The sequence below is a fragment of the Heloderma suspectum genome, chromosome 2 (genome assembly GCF_057233095.1).
Source record: "Heloderma suspectum isolate Gila_16-S chromosome 2, 16-S_ref, whole genome shotgun sequence".
NCBI lineage: Eukaryota > Metazoa > Chordata > Lepidosauria > Squamata > Helodermatidae > Heloderma > Heloderma suspectum.
Window position 1 is genome coordinate 179,155,263 of NC_139459.1, and position 15,096 is coordinate 179,170,358.

Sequence of the window (15,096 nt, forward strand, 5' to 3'; positions counted from 1 at the left end):
CAGTGGCTTCTGCTGCTCCTCCTCACCACCACCACCGTTGTCTAGACCAGGGTGAGAGGCAGGTGAACAAGCAGGCTGCAAGGGATGGAGAGCAGGAGCAAATCCGGGGCGGTCATGTCAGTGGGCCCCTGCTGAGGTGTGGGCCCTCGACAGGTGCCCAACCATGCCCATCCTTCATGCCAGCCCTGAGTCTGGCCTAGTATAAAGTAGCTTGTCATGCTCTGTTAGTTTGGTACATCACGGGACTGCTGAATATTTTGAGGCTGCCTTAGCACAGCAGGCAAATATAATAAAATATATCAGGTGAAGGATTTTAAAAGTAGGGCAGTGACCCCCCCCCCCCCGCAAAAAAAATCAAAGTTAACACAGTGGTGTAAGTATTGGAGGGAAGGGAGCCGGGCGTAAGCCAAACACCCAGCACATGAGAAGGCAGCTTCTGCATCTCCTTCCATACCCCTTCCTTGCAGCCATTGGGTACGCTTCCAAGATTTTACCTGCCGTTGGTGCCAACACTATAATAACCACCTAATCTCCACACTCTATCTCCTAGTTCTCATTTATGCCAATGAGAAACTGGCATGAGCCAGGGCTAAATGGAAGCTTTTCCCTGTGCCTTATGAAACCTGGCGCTTGAATGTGGGTAATTGGTCAATTTATGATTTCAGGTTCGCTAGTTCTCCAGAATCCTGTGGTTAGCTGGTTGCTGCTGCAAGAACTAGCGTATGTTCTTTCAGTGGTGGCCTGGCTTGTCGTAATGTAGCAGAAGAGTAGGGGGGTTTGATTGGGTAACTGCTTCATGGGCTCATGGGACTCTATTTTCAACTTGGTTAACGTTTGAACTGATCAACCTTAATGAAGCTGCAGCTTGTTTGTGAATGTTCTTCTGGTGACTGATTAATGGTAGCTACTCTTTTTTTATTAAAGATAAGTCTAGTTTGTTTTCTCTGTATTAAGTACGCAAATAATACTCCATAAACTTCTGGGTGTTGCTGAGGCATGGGCTTAGCCAGCACTTGATTTTTGGTTAGGATATAGGTGCCAATTTTTGCAAAGTAAAATCTAGTCCATCCTATCATAATACTGTCAATACTGGAGCTCCACTGAATTTCCATTGTTCTGGATTTTCCTAGAAAAACTTTGCACTTTGTAGATGTAGATTTGGGGGTGGGGGTGGGGTCAGTAATCAAATTATCCCTAAAACTGGTTTACTTGCAAATTATCTTTTGCATTTCTTCCACTACTGCTTCATTTCTGCCTTTAATTGCAGAGTTGAAGTAATAGTGGAGTTCTTTTAAGAACACATGGGTTTATTCTAGCCTTCCCCAACTTGGCACCCTCCAGATGTTTTGGACGACAACTCCCAGTATCCCTATTGGCCATGCAAGGTGGAGCTGATGGGAGATGTAGTCCAAAGCATCTGGAGGGCACCAGGTTGGGGAAGGCTGGTCTGCTTAGATTGCAACCATAACATATGCAGTAGTATATTTCCTGGAGCATTCTGATGCCGTTGAACTTCACTGCATTAAATGGTATCAGCCAACACAGCCAATCAAGTGCCATACAGCAAGCAGGAAGCCATTATTCTTGCCACGGGATGTAGCAAGTGCAAAGAGCCGTACCTCAGTGGTAGAGCGCATGCTTTGCATGCACAAGGTCTAAGGTTCAACCTCCTGGCACCTCCAGATAGGACTGGGAAAGACTCCTGTCTGCAATTGTACACTTAAGTGTAGACAATACTGAGCTAGATGGACAAATAGTCACTCTGCATAACTTGGATTTGTTTGCTTCTTCTATAGCCTTTGTATTGTAAAACAGTCCAGAGCCTAGAAAAAGTGGAATATAATTTTTTTAAATAAATTTAGAAGGCATTTGTGTCCAGTTCAATCACCTTAATCATAGTCTGGACTAGTTTGATCAAGCGATGATGAGTGTCTCATGCATGAGAGGAGGAGAGTGATGATGGAAGGTCTCATTTTAGAAGAAGCTGCAGTTCTCTGTGTTACGTACAATATCAGGGAACTGTGGTTTGTTCTAACCAAAGTTAGCTAAAACACTAGGATCAAACTGTAATTACAGATTTTGGTTTCAGCTCTACTTTACAGAGAATATGTGGTTGCTGGTGGCAGTCATGGCCCCATGTCTCCCTTTCCCCTTAATGCAGAGGTGAGGAACTAAATTAGGGTGGGGGACCAGATGACCCACCCACCCAGCCCTCCATGGGCTGGACGACAGGAGCCGGGGCTGGATGGATGATCAGGCAGGACCTAGCTTCGTTGCATGTGGTGCTTCCCCCATCAGGGGAAGGTGCTGTGTGGGCAAAGCCACCCTGGCCAAGTCAGCAGCTGGAGAAGAGCTCCAGCCACGGTCATGGTGCTTCCCCTGCATGGCATTTGCCCCAAAGGGGAATGGCCCTTGTGGGCAAGTCCCTGAGGCTTTGTGCAGCATCCCCATGGAGGTGGCACATGAACAGAGCCACGCTGGGAAGAGCAGCTCCTCCCAGCACTGGTTTGAGGCCCTTGTTGCCTGCATCCCTAGTGGTTACCTCCATTCTGTGATCAGAGAAAACCCCTGGGATTCCTCCAGGGGGTGGGGCTTGGAGGCCAAGCCACGCCTCCTGGAGGAATCCATGAAGGCTGGATGGGGACCCTCCGAAGACTGTGTTGGCTGATATGATTTAATGCAGTGAAGTTCAATGGCATCATAATGCTCCAGGAAATACACTGCTGCTTATGTTATGGTGGCAATCTGAGTAGACCAGCCTTCCCCAACCTTTCCTATCCCTGCCTTAATGCTAAAAAAATGTGTGATGTGACCAGACTTCCAAGCAGCAGCCAGTGAAGCAGAGAGACGGCAGAAGCCGCACATTCTCTGTAATGGCTAGTTCTAGCCTGAATTTGCCAGGAATAGAGGTGCCCTTCAGGAATAATTATGTGTCTATCATATAGATCTTGTATTTATCATGATCCAGAACTTATAATCACTAGACTAGAATACCACCTTCATCAATAAGCATACATTGCAACGGGAACAGGGAACCCTTTCACTTCCTGGGATGGGAGTATGACAAAAGTGATTTAAGCTTGTTAATAGGCACTTAATTTTTAAAAAGATATTTATATCCTGTCTTTTTTCCTCTTGCAAGGAACCTAAGGAAGCTTACCTGGTCCTCCTCCTCTCCATTTTATCCTCATAACAACCCTGTGAGGTAGGTTAGGCTGAGAGTCACTGACTGGCCTGAAGTCACCCAGTGAGCTTCATGGCTGAGTGGGGACTAGAACCCAGGTCTCCCACATCCCGGTCCAACACTCTAACCACTACACTACAACTGGCTCTCTTAATCTATGTTCAGCGACCATAATGTCTGCGAGTCCATTTCCGGGCCCTATTTAAAGTGCTGGTATTAACATTCAAAGCCCTTAACGGCTTGGGGCCAGGTTATCTGAAGGATCGCCTCCTCCCATATGTGCCTGCCTGGACCTTAAGATCATCCTCAGCGGCCCTCCTCCGTGAGCCCCTGCCAAAGGAAGTGAGGCGGGTGGTTGCTAGGAGGAGGGCCTTTTCTGCTGTGGCACCCCGGCTGTGGAATGAGCTCCCTAGTGAGGTTCGCCTGGCACCTACATTGTATTCCTTCCAGTGTCAGGTGAAGACCTTTTTATTTTCCCAGGCATTTTAGCTCTTTAGACTTTTAGCTTTGCTGTTTTAAATCTGTATTTTAAATCTCTGCATTGCTGCTAGGTTTTACACTGGTTTTATTGTTACATTGCAGTTTTAATGATTCTATATTTTACATTGTTTTACTGTGTGCTTGTTGGTTCTAATTTTTGTGAACTGCCCAGAGAGCTTCAGCTATTGGGTGGTATAGAAACTAAATAAATAAATAAATAAATAAGGGCTTTTTCACACATGCCAATAAAAGCACATTTGTGCCTCACTCGCACTATGTGTTCCATTGCACTCTTTGTACGAGCCCTTCCGTTCTCTGTTTGTTCAAACCCTGTTCAAGTCCCTGTGTAGCCATGACCAATTGGGACCAAGGTGGGTGGGATGGGGGCTGACATGTCTGAACCCAGATCTGCACCAGCTGCAGGTTAGGCAGGTCCCAAGGAGAAAACCTTTTAGAGAACACGAATGCCTAAGCAAGGGGGAGGTGAACCAGCCCTGCCTGCCCTGCTTGTTATCGTGTAGTTTCTGCCAGCCTAGCAATCTCAAACATCACCTCTCTGGGCCTACTACAAACTTGTAACATGCCCCCTCCCCTACCGAAAGATCTTGCCGGCTTTGAAAAGCCAGCGGTTCGATTAGATATCCTTAAACGCGTTAGGATTCCCCCTTCTTTATGCACCATATATTGCTGGCTGCTGGAGCTGTGTATATATAGCCAGAGATGGTATGACATGGGTGCCTAACTATATACAAGTGCCAAATGCCCTTGAGATAACACTCCTTGTTGTTGGGACCCAGGATCAATTCTTCTGTGCACTGTGGGACCAAAGGCCTACCCCTGTTTACTCCCTTGCATTCAGGGGTCTGTGCAAATCCTGTCACCAGCACTGGCTCTCTCTGCACCCGAGGGCACCATACCCCGATCATTCTAGTGCTTGCATCTCCCTCCCACGGCCACATGCTCTTAGCTCCCCCCCCCCATGCATAGGAAATGCCAATAGGAGCTAGGGAACTCTGGGGCTGGAAGGTCCTGAGAGGGCACACCGCAAAGGGAGGCACCCGCGCAACCTGCTTGGTCACCTGCCTCTCACTCTGGCCCAGACAACGGTGGTGGCGAGGAGGAGGTGCAGGAGACGCCCCCGCCTGCTTGCTCCCTGGCTGTCTGCCTGTCAAGCCAGCACGTGGGAGCGATGATGAGACAGAGGATGAGGAGCAAGAGCGGCTGCGGACAACGGCGGTGAGAAGGCAGACTCACAGCGGGAGGGGCCCTGCTGAGGGTGCCTTGCCCAGGGACCTCCAAAACCTGAAGCCGGCCCTGCCCGTGAGCAAGCAGACAGAGGCATCTGCTCCTCCTCGTCCTCACCACCACCACTGTTATCTGGGCCAGGGCGAGAGGCAGATGAACAAGCGGGTTGCAGTGGTGAAGAGGAGTCAGTGGGCCCCTGCTGGGGTGTGGGCCCTTGACAGGTGCCTGACCACGTCTACCCCTGCTGCCAGCCCTGTCTCTGTCTTTCTCTCCCCGAAACTTTAAACCCGAGAGTAGCCTCTACTTACAAGATAGGGACACCTTGTATAGATGCAGGGAAATAAGTGTTTGTAAGTATCCTCTCATGCAAATGACAGTTCAGCCTCAAATCATCCCCTCGCAGTAAGGGGCTTGCAGCCTGGGCTGACAGGGCTTGCAGCCTGGGCTTGACAGCCAGGGCTTGCAGCCCTGGGCTTGCAGGGCTTGCAGCCTGGGCTTGACAGCCTGGGCTGTCGTTTCCCGGCCATGCTTGGGCCCTGCAGCCCAGTTCACTTCTGCTCTTGGGCTCCGCTCAGGAGAAACGCAGCTGCAGGTGCCGGGACGGCTTAGCACTCCCCATACCCCCATGTGCTCCTTTTGCTTTAATAATCAGCCCCCCCCCCCAGCTTTATCATCAGTAACGGAGGGCAGTGCTTGAAGTGAGGTAGGGGAAAGGAAGCGAGAGGGTGCTGTTGCAAATTAAGGCAGAGTTGGGGTGGTCTCAGGTGAGGCTTTTATGGCGCCATTGCTCTGCTTTAGGCACATAATTTTATGGTGGGCCCAGACCAGACGACGTCTTCTACTCATGTGTTTTCCCTCCACTACTTCAGTCTTTTTTGTTTTTTCTTATCGCAGAACATCTGTTAAGGAGAAAAAGACAGATGCCTCCCCGTAAGAAGGTATTGCTGCACAGTACCTTCTTACTGGGAGGGTGTTTCCAGACACCCTCAGCTTTATCCATTGAGAATAAATGGGATAGGGCTTTGGCTCATCCCAAAAGTGGGCTGGCATCCCACCCCGCTTCAGGCACTGGTGCTGGCCCGCAGCTGGCCCAGTACAGGCCCAGAATCAGCCTACCTTGCAGGCTTGATATGATGGGGGGGGGGGAGGGATAAACTGCTCAGTGTTTTTCAGAGGATGGGCAGGATACGAAAATGATCGCTCAGAATAAAGGTGTTAAAGCAAGATTGGAAGAGAGCCCCCCCCCCCCCCCGCGCGCGCTCCTTTCCACGCACACTCATCTCAATATCAAGCATACCTTCTCCTAGCAGACGACAGTGTGAGAAATGCAAAAAAGGCAAGCATCATTTGCGAGGACTCCCTGGAGCTGAGGTCTGAAGCGGTCCCGGCGAGTAGGGTTGTTTTTGAACGGCCTGCTCCATCTGCTTCCTGGAGGCTGCCTGCAGAGAGGCCGGGCCGGCTGCTTTCAACTCCGCAAGACTGGCTCTACCAGGACCCTCGCTGCCTGCCATGTCGGTTACACGGCTCCTGGGGGGGTGGGGGTGCTCCCAGCCTCCGATGAGAGCTTTTCCAGCTGAGAGCTTTTCTGGGCACAGGGCCAAGCGCTCTCCTGACTGCAGCCTCGGTGGCGCTTTTCCTGCTGTTGCGCCTGGGTCTCTAGAAGACGGAAGGCGTAAGGCCAGGAGCGCGCGCCTCTCTCTCTCCCTCTCTCCTCGGGACTGTGTGTCAGACCAGGAAGCCAGGAGCAAGATCCTGGTGGCTTCTGCTCGGTGCCAGCGCGCGGGCGGGGGTGCGTGCCTGCCAACAAATGGTTTTGCTTGGAGCACGCACCGGGTCTTAACTTCAATCCAAATGGGATCAGCGCTGTGTGCCTCCGTGGTGGGACCGCTGCCCGGTGATCCAGCTCGCCTCTTCTTACCCTAACAGCAGCCACTCTGACCGCAAAGGCTTCATGCCCCTCTCTGTGTGGACGGCTCCATGCGGACCCAGCACGGGACATGAAGGTGAGTGTGGATTCGAGCCGGGCTACCTCTTGAAAAGTCTGTCTCGTGCCTCTCGCAGTCCCCAGGCGCGCTTGGATGGGTGGGCGCCGGGCTTCATGCATCGGCAGCAGCAGCGGAAAGGTTGTGGCACTGTTTGACGGGTGCACCGAGCAGCCTCCTAAATAAATTGGCAGGGAGATTGTATGTATGTATGTATGTATGTCAGAGGCCTAGAGAAAAGCTAGTATCCTGTAGTGCCTAAGACAAGGAGCTCTGAACTGGGAAATCCGCGGTTCAGAGCTCACTTCTCATATCGCAAGGTGGCCTTAGGCAAGCCAGTATTCTCTTTGCTTCACCCCCCATGGAGTTAATAATTTTTGATCTACCTTTCAGGGTTGTTGTAAGGATTGCTGAGATAATGTTGGGAAAGAGCTTTGAATGTGAAAGTGCTGTCATATGTATGTATTACAATGATGTTCTTCCAGTAGTTCCTGGGGGACTCATAAGCATGGCCCTGCCATCCTTCCGGCAGAAAGAGAGAAGAGAGTTCTTTCCTCTCCCCCCTGCCCCCCCCCCACATAAGGCTGCTTTGTTTTGTTCCCAAAGGTGGCCCGGAGTGGGCATGGAAGGTGGCATGTCGGGCTTCCACGTGGTGATGTCTCAGATGTGCCCCAGCTCTCTGGGGGGCTCATGGACCCCCTCCGTGGTGGGAATCTGCTCTACGTGATTTGGAGGAAGATGCATTTGTTCCGCAGCTGCAGCTACCGAATCCAGCTGGAGGGGCACGTGGGCAGTGCCCCAAGGATCCGGGGCATCCGATGGGTGAGTATGATGCCCTGAGGCTCTCAGGGAGCTGGGGCGTGCTTTGGCATGGGTGGGTCTTGCCGTGGCTGGGCAGGCAGGAGGCTTTGAATGGCAGGGAGGCTTCTCCCATCCTCTGGCGAGCATGCCAATTTCAGCCCAGATGAGGAGCATGTTTGTTGTTCTGTCCGGAGCGGGTTCTGCGGGCCGCTGTGAGTCAACAAGATAGCAAGCCACTGGCACAAACAGGGCTGGGGATCAGCATGTCCTTTGCTCTGGAAAGGACATGGAGTCGTCTTCCATAACCAGAATCGGTGTGCGCGTCTCTTTTTAGCGCAGTGCTAAGAAACATTCTTGAGCATGACCTCTGAGAGCCACCGAAATATGCGGTCCACATTTGTTACTGAATGTCTTTTCATCGCTGTTCTCAGCAGGAGTTGTGTTGGGGCTGGTTCTGCTCTGTTTGTTGGTGTGTGTGTTTTCCCTTTCTAATAGTGGCGGTATCCGGCAAACGGTTAAAGTTGCTACACAAAAGTTCTTTGTTGACTGCATTTGTATCCTGCCTTCCCCCAAGTAGCTCAGGATTATCCCACTTTATCCTCAGCATACCTGACAGTATATGAAAGAAAGAGAGAGAGAGAGAGAATATGACTAGCCCACCCACTGAGTTTCATAGTTGAGCAGGGACTTAAACCCAGGACTTCCTGATCTAGGTCTATTCTGTACACCAGGGTGGGGAACTTGTGCCCCCTTCAGATGCTGTTGGACTCCAAATCCCATCAGCCCCAGCCAGCATGACCAATGGTGACGGATTATGGATGTTGTAGTGCAACAGCATCTGGAGGGCCGCAGGTTTCCATTCCTGCTTAACATAGTTGAGTTTGTGGAGTTACAAAATCCTCAACACAGAAGACACTGTAGCATTTACATAAAGTTTTTTGAGTATGTAAAACCCTTGGCATACTAACGCAGTAATCCTCACAACAACCATGTAAGGTGGGCCAGTATTAATTGTTATTTCCATGTCTCACCAGTGTAGGCTTTAACATGGTATGCATGCATAGATCGTATCCTCATAAGATGACCCTACATAAATGTACAAAGCTGTGTGTACTCACACAGTGGGAAGCATGAATGGAACAGGAACAGAGGTATCTTTTAGATGGAACAGGAACAAATATGTCCTTTGGGCTCTTTAACACCCCCGCCCCCACCCCCTGGTCCATTCTGAAAAAGCCATACATTCATACTTGATCCATGTTTCTCTTACATAAGCTTTTTATCCCAGCCCGCAATGAATTCATTACATTTTGGGCGTAACAAGGCAGATCAAGATTGTTTATCCCTTCCTTACGCAACATCAAATTACAGATAGAACTGCTCATTTCTGTCGGTTCTACTCATACAAAATCTGGCACCTGCCACAGAATTTAGATTTCTAAAAAAACTCAAAACACCTTTAGCTTTTGTTCCTTAAAAAATGTTTCTAGCCCTTAGGGTAGTGGTGATGCATGTAAAAATCACGCAGTCAGTTGCTTTGATCCAAAAAGAGTGATTATGCATAAGCTTCTTTTTTAAAAAGAAGCCTGCATCCATCACTTGTCACCCTATCACCAGTTCCTGAACTGAGGTGCCTCCTTTCCTTTCCTCGCCCCTCCCACAGGCGATTGGTGCTGTCAGTTTTGACAGCACCGGCCGCCAGTTCAGCAGGGAGCTGAGCCACTGACATCACCAGCTACCAATGCCTACTAGTCCTGATGACTTTACGCTACCTCCAATATCACAGGCAGTATGCCTAGGTACACCAGTTGCTGAGGAACATGGGCGGGATGGTGCTGTTGTAATGACGTCCTGGTTGTGGGTTTCCCATGGGCAGGTGACTGGCCACTGTGTGAACAGAATGCTGGACTAGATGGAGCCTTGGTCTGACCCAGCAGGGTTCTTTTTGTGTTCTTATGGAGATCTTCACATGCCCAAGACCTCTGTGCAAAGATCTCTGGACTGAGGCTAGGGCCAAGAAATGGTTAAACTGTTCAGGTGGGGGCTGGTGAACATCTTTCTCTAGCATGGCAACCTGTCCATTCATCAGTCCTCCCCCATCCTGCATTTTTTAAATGCATTTAACATTTGGAGTGGGAAATAGTGGATGGGAAAGGGTTTCGCACGCCTTCCCCATTCCTGATCACCCCTGTGGGAAGTGGCTTTTCCTTACCTAAGGGCTGGTGGGCCACTGTTTTATGCACATGTTCAACATATTATTTGGACCTTAAAAGGTAAAGGTGTCCCCAGCCAGTCGTGTCCGACTCTAGGGTGTGGTGCTCATCTCCGTTTCTAAGCAGAAGAGCCAGCGCTGTCTGAAGACGCTTCCGTGGCCATGTGGCCGGCATGACTGAACACCGAGGTGCACGGAACGCTGTTACCTTTCCCGCCAAAGCGGTACCTATTTATCTACTTGCAATGTCTTGCTTTCGAACTGCTAGGTTGGCAGGAGCTGGGACTGAAGACGGGAGCTCACTCGGTCACGCGGCACTCGGGTCTCGAACTGCTGTCCTGCCGACCTTCCGGTCTGCAGTTCAGCATCTTAACCACTAAGCCACTGCTGCCGTTTTGCCACCGCGGCCCTTTTTGGACCTTACTCTTCACTATAAAATACACACAGAGCTTCTCAGCAGTCTAAGATGAATCAGTGCCTCATGTTCGAGTGCTCATGATTTGCCCCACATGTTGCAATCCCTTGCTTTTGATTACTCCACCCAAGCTCACCAAGCTGCTGCTTAGGCCTCTCGATATGGGCTGCATGGGAGCCTCACCTGCTGCTAAAAAGGTTCCACCCAGCCAGTAGTACCATCGGGACGGGACTTTAGGGCCCACGTGCAGGGCCCCGCTCAGTGGAAAGCACGGCAGGGCTAGCTTACTAGATGTGGATGTGAGTGAGGTACCCATTGCCATCTTCTTCTTCTTCTTTTTAAAAGCCCACAACCCCTCCCTGTAAGACCTTTAAGTCTGGAAGCTAACACGATCTAATGTCAGCAATAATCCCACCATCCGTCCTTCTGCAATGATTCCTCCTCTTCTTGGTTCCAGGGAAGATGCAAGCAACTGGGGACTGTTAGAGCAGCCAGGGGGCATCACTCTTTCCCTTCCTGTAGTTTAGTACTGTCTTTGGGCACTCCCCCCTAAATACACACACCCTCACTGTTGCCAAAATGTGGGTTGTTGTTTCTTAAAAATAGATCCGTTTGTTCTCAGGAAATTGTGCAGTTGACTAGAGACTTAGAGAAGAAGAATGGGGATAGAGGCAAGTTCTTGTCAACATGGCCTCTCCCTCTTGGAATGGGTCAGGGGAGGGATGCGTCCTGGATGGCCTTCTGCAGAGCCTTGTCACTTGGCCCTAGCCTACCTCGCAGCATTGTCATGTGGCAAAACTGGAGATTTGAGCTCCTTGGAGGGAGGGCGGGAGACCGATGGAATGAGGAGAAAAATAAATACAGCTAGCAGTTAGCTTCTAATTGGGTTGTAGGAGCACCCACGCTTGCCTGGAAGCTATGTTTTCTGAAAATAATAGCCTTCATTTATAGTCCAAGGTAGACTTCCCTAACATGGCGCCCTGCAGAGGTGCTGGGCTACAAATCCCATCACCTCTGGCCAGCATGCCCAGAGATGATGGTTCGTAGTCCAACACCTTTGGAGGGCTCCAGGTCAGGGAAGGCTGGCCCAAAAGGTGGGAAGGCAGGGTGTAGTGAAAGAAAAGCCCTTTGTCCAAGCGCAGAGGCACTCTCTTCTTTGTTATTTCCAAGGTTGTTTAGAGTCCAAGCTTTGAAGCCAGCTATTTAAAACAAACAAGCCTGTTAGGAGCCCTGGTTCACATTAGGTCCTGCAGCATACTTCAAACATATGCAGGCAGACAGATCCTCAAGTCCCTGGTTTCTAGACATTTGTTCCAAGCCCGAGTGAACAGTTCTTCTTTCCCCAGCCCTTAAGCTCTGCCATGATCACCAGCCCAGTCCTCTGTACAAGAAATTCCAGAGGAAGGAGGCTCCCCAGGGGAACTCCCGGCTGTTCTTTTTGGTCTGAGGAAGGGCGACAGCCTTTTGGGAACAGGAGTAGACAAACACAGCCAGGAACAAAACGGCAGGCCCCAGGTTTGGCTGGCTGCCCGCACAGGCCGGATTTCTGGCGACAGGCAGGCTCTCTTGTCTCTGAAGCCACGGGCAGGAAAACGGGGGAGGTGACAACCCCCTTAGGGAGATGCTTGGGCTTTCAGAGCTTGGACTGTGTGGCTGGAATAGCAGCTGTCCAGATCAGCACATGGGCTGGTAGTCAGGAGGACAGAACTGTGGTTAGGGTGGATGAATGAAGGGACATTAGCAATGGGATACCCCACAGACAGTACTGGGACTGGTGCTGGTTTAACTTATTCATAAATATTAGGAACTCGGAGAGTCAGGGAGAGAGAGTTGATGCAGCATGTGCAAGTGGCGAGAGTGTTGGATTTTAGGATTAGGGATGGACGGAACTGTCAATCTCAGCCTCGCGAGGATTGTCGGGTGTTTTGAGGTCAAGCTCTCTCTATCCTGTTTCTGCATGAACTTGTGATTTAAAATGTGTGCATTACTGTGTGCATGTTTGTGTGCATTTTGGATGCATGCCCACACCGACTGAGCGTGCAATCCTGTTGATTCTGCCCTCGATGATAGGAAGCCCCCGAACCTGAAGGCTTCCAATCACCCAGTGCAGTGTGGGAGGAGTGGTGGAGATTAACTTCACCTCCCCATCCTCCCATCCTGCATTTTTCACTAGATGGGCTTTTTTGCCTGTCAGGCAACAGCCCTTCAGAGAGGGAGGGAAGGAGGCTGGAGAGGTCTTGGGATAGCTCATCTCCTGGCCTCTCTGGACTCCTCCCCTCCCTGTCCACCGAAATGCCCCCCTTTCCCCCCTCTCCAAGTTCGCTTTTCTGACCTTGGAGGGCAGCTGGCACGGTTCTTTCCACACTGGCTGCGAAGGGGCAGTCTGCGGTGTGTGTGTGGGGGGTCAGATCTCCGACTCCCTCTTCCGAGGTAGGAACGCCATCGCCGACATTGGAGGGGGGAATCCCCAGTATCCTCTGTCCCCTCAGATAATGTCTTGGGGCCACAGGATTGCTCCCTAAAGCATTTTTCTTTGTGCATTTTTCAAATGTGCTCACGTTGTCAGTTGCATTCAACAAACCAAAACAAAAATGCATCACAAGCTTTGAAATGTATGGATTCCCAACTGCAAATCCGTTTTTTTAAAAAACCTTGACGGAGCAAATTCCGCTCACATTCAGGCTTAGGGTCGCTACCTTTTTTTTATCAGGCAGATGATGGAGATTTCCACTATTCACTGTTCAGTAGTGGGGCCTAATGAGCACAGTGTAAGGGAGTTTATCACAACGAGGTCATCCTGGATTTCTGGTAACATCATTTTATGGCAGGGATGGGCAACTTCAGGGGGTCCAGCGTCCAGGGGCCAATTTCAACACCCCCCCCCCCAAGACCTGCCTGCAGGCTGCACTCCTGACAGCACCGTGCCACCAGATTTGGTGGTGGCCAAAAAACAAGTGATCTGCTACCGATTCACAGTGGCAAAGTGCCATTTTTTTTTTTTTTGCCACTGTGAATTGTGACAGGGGGTGGCAGCGGGGGGGGGGGATGTGTTTCCCGCCTTTGTTTTATGTTGATGGCTAAGGGCCAAAGCATGTGCTATATGGCCAAAAGGCGGAAACAGAGCCATGGGCTATGGTGCACAGCACAAGATTGTGCTAGTTGCGTGGCTTAAAGCGCAATCCTATGCGTGTTTAGACAGACAAAAGTCCTACAACTCCCAGCATGCCCCAGCCAGCATGGCTGGCTGGGGCATGCTGGGAGCTGTCAGCCTTTTTCTGACTAAACATGCATAGGATTGTGCCCTTAGGAAGTTCCTGGTTCAAATCTTGCCTTTTCCATAAACTCAGGCAGTGGCCTCGGGAAACCTATTGTGGAGGGGCCACAGCTCGCTGGTAGAGCCCACGCTTCTCATGCAGGAGATCTTGGGTTCAGCCCCTGACACCTCCAGTTAAAAATATCACGTAGCGGGGGATGGAAAGGCCATTCTCTGCTTGAGCCCTTGCAGAGCCCGTCCCGGTCACTGTAGACCAGGGGTCGGCAGTGTGGTGCCCCAGGCACCAGTGTGCCCCCGGACACCTTCCTTGACACCCAAGAAGATGCCCTACCCCTCCCTTACCCCCTCCCCACAGTTTTTCTTACTGGCAGCTGGGATTGCTGTGAAACAGGTTTCTGCTGGAACTGAAAACTGTGGGTGCAAAGGAGTAGCTTAGCGTTTGGGGGCTGAGATGCCACCTCTGCCTTGTGCTCAGTCTTTGGGGCAGCTTACTTGTCCTTTGTCATGCCTCCCATGGCAGCCATTTCGTGGTGGTGCCCAGGACGCTTTCTCAAATTGCCAGAAGTGCCCATGACCCCAAAAGGTTGCCTACCCCTGGTGTAAATGGACAAAATAGTATGACCTGGTCTAAGGCAGTTTCCAATATTTCACAAAGCCAAAGCTCCCCCTTCAGAGATATACAGATAATAATACTGGCTTATCTCACAGGAATGTTGTTAGGATTGCTTAGAATATGTGTATAAACCACTTTGAACACTTTATCAGGGCGCAGTCCTACGGGTTGCACCCTCGATGATCGGAAGTTCCCGAACTCGAAGGCTTCCTGTCATCCAGTGTAGGGCTGGAGGAGTGGCAAGGGCAATCTTCGCCTCCTTCCCACCCTACATTTTTCATTAGATGCCTGTCTAGAAATGGTGCTTCGGAGGGGGAGGGAAGGAGGCTAGATAGCTCTCAGGACCGCTCATCCAGTCTCCTCCCCACCCACTGAAACATCCCCCTTTCCCCCTCTCCGAGGTTGCTTTTGCAAGGGGGACAGATTTCTATCCCCCCCTCCAAGGTTGGGGGGAATCCAACCTAACCTATGGCCCTTTAGATGCTCACTAGGGACTGTAGGATTGCTCCCTAAAGTGCTATATAAATGCAAAGATTGCTTTTTATCATTTTTAGGGCGAGGGTGGTGGTGTCTGGGGTGGCATGGAGAAATTTGCCCAAGGCCTCTGGTGAGCCGCTGCATCTGAATGGCTTGCTGCTGCCCCATGTGATGACTACCACCCCATAGGGACATGTAACAGTCTTCCATGCGGTAGCTGGACAGTGTACACCTGCCCTTGATACAGCCTTTGATACAGCAATCTAATCAGATGAATGAAGGATGGGGCTGCCAGTGAAAGACTGCTTTGCAATTCTAGGGCAAAAGGATGCAGATGAACCCTAGGAACACATGAAGAAGCTGTTCTGGATAAAACCACGTGCCCAGCTAGCCCAGCATCCTGTTTCCAGCAA

The 15,096-nt window shown here is 50.7% G+C and overlaps 1 protein-coding gene across 1 annotated transcript in view; it reads left to right on the plus strand.

Annotated features, from left to right (window-relative positions):
• Positions 1-6,753: 6,753 nt before the first annotated feature.
• Positions 6,754-15,096, plus strand: part of RAPGEF3 (Rap guanine nucleotide exchange factor 3) — a 76,942-nt gene continuing 68,599 nt past the window's right edge. Inside the window, exons 1-2 of the mRNA XM_084836510.1 lie at positions 6,754-6,912; positions 7,498-7,713. Of these exons, the coding sequence (XP_084692636.1) occupies positions 6,907-6,912; positions 7,498-7,713 (222 nt within the window). The 5' untranslated portion in view covers positions 6,754-6,906. The remainder of the gene's footprint in view (positions 6,913-7,497; positions 7,714-15,096) is intronic.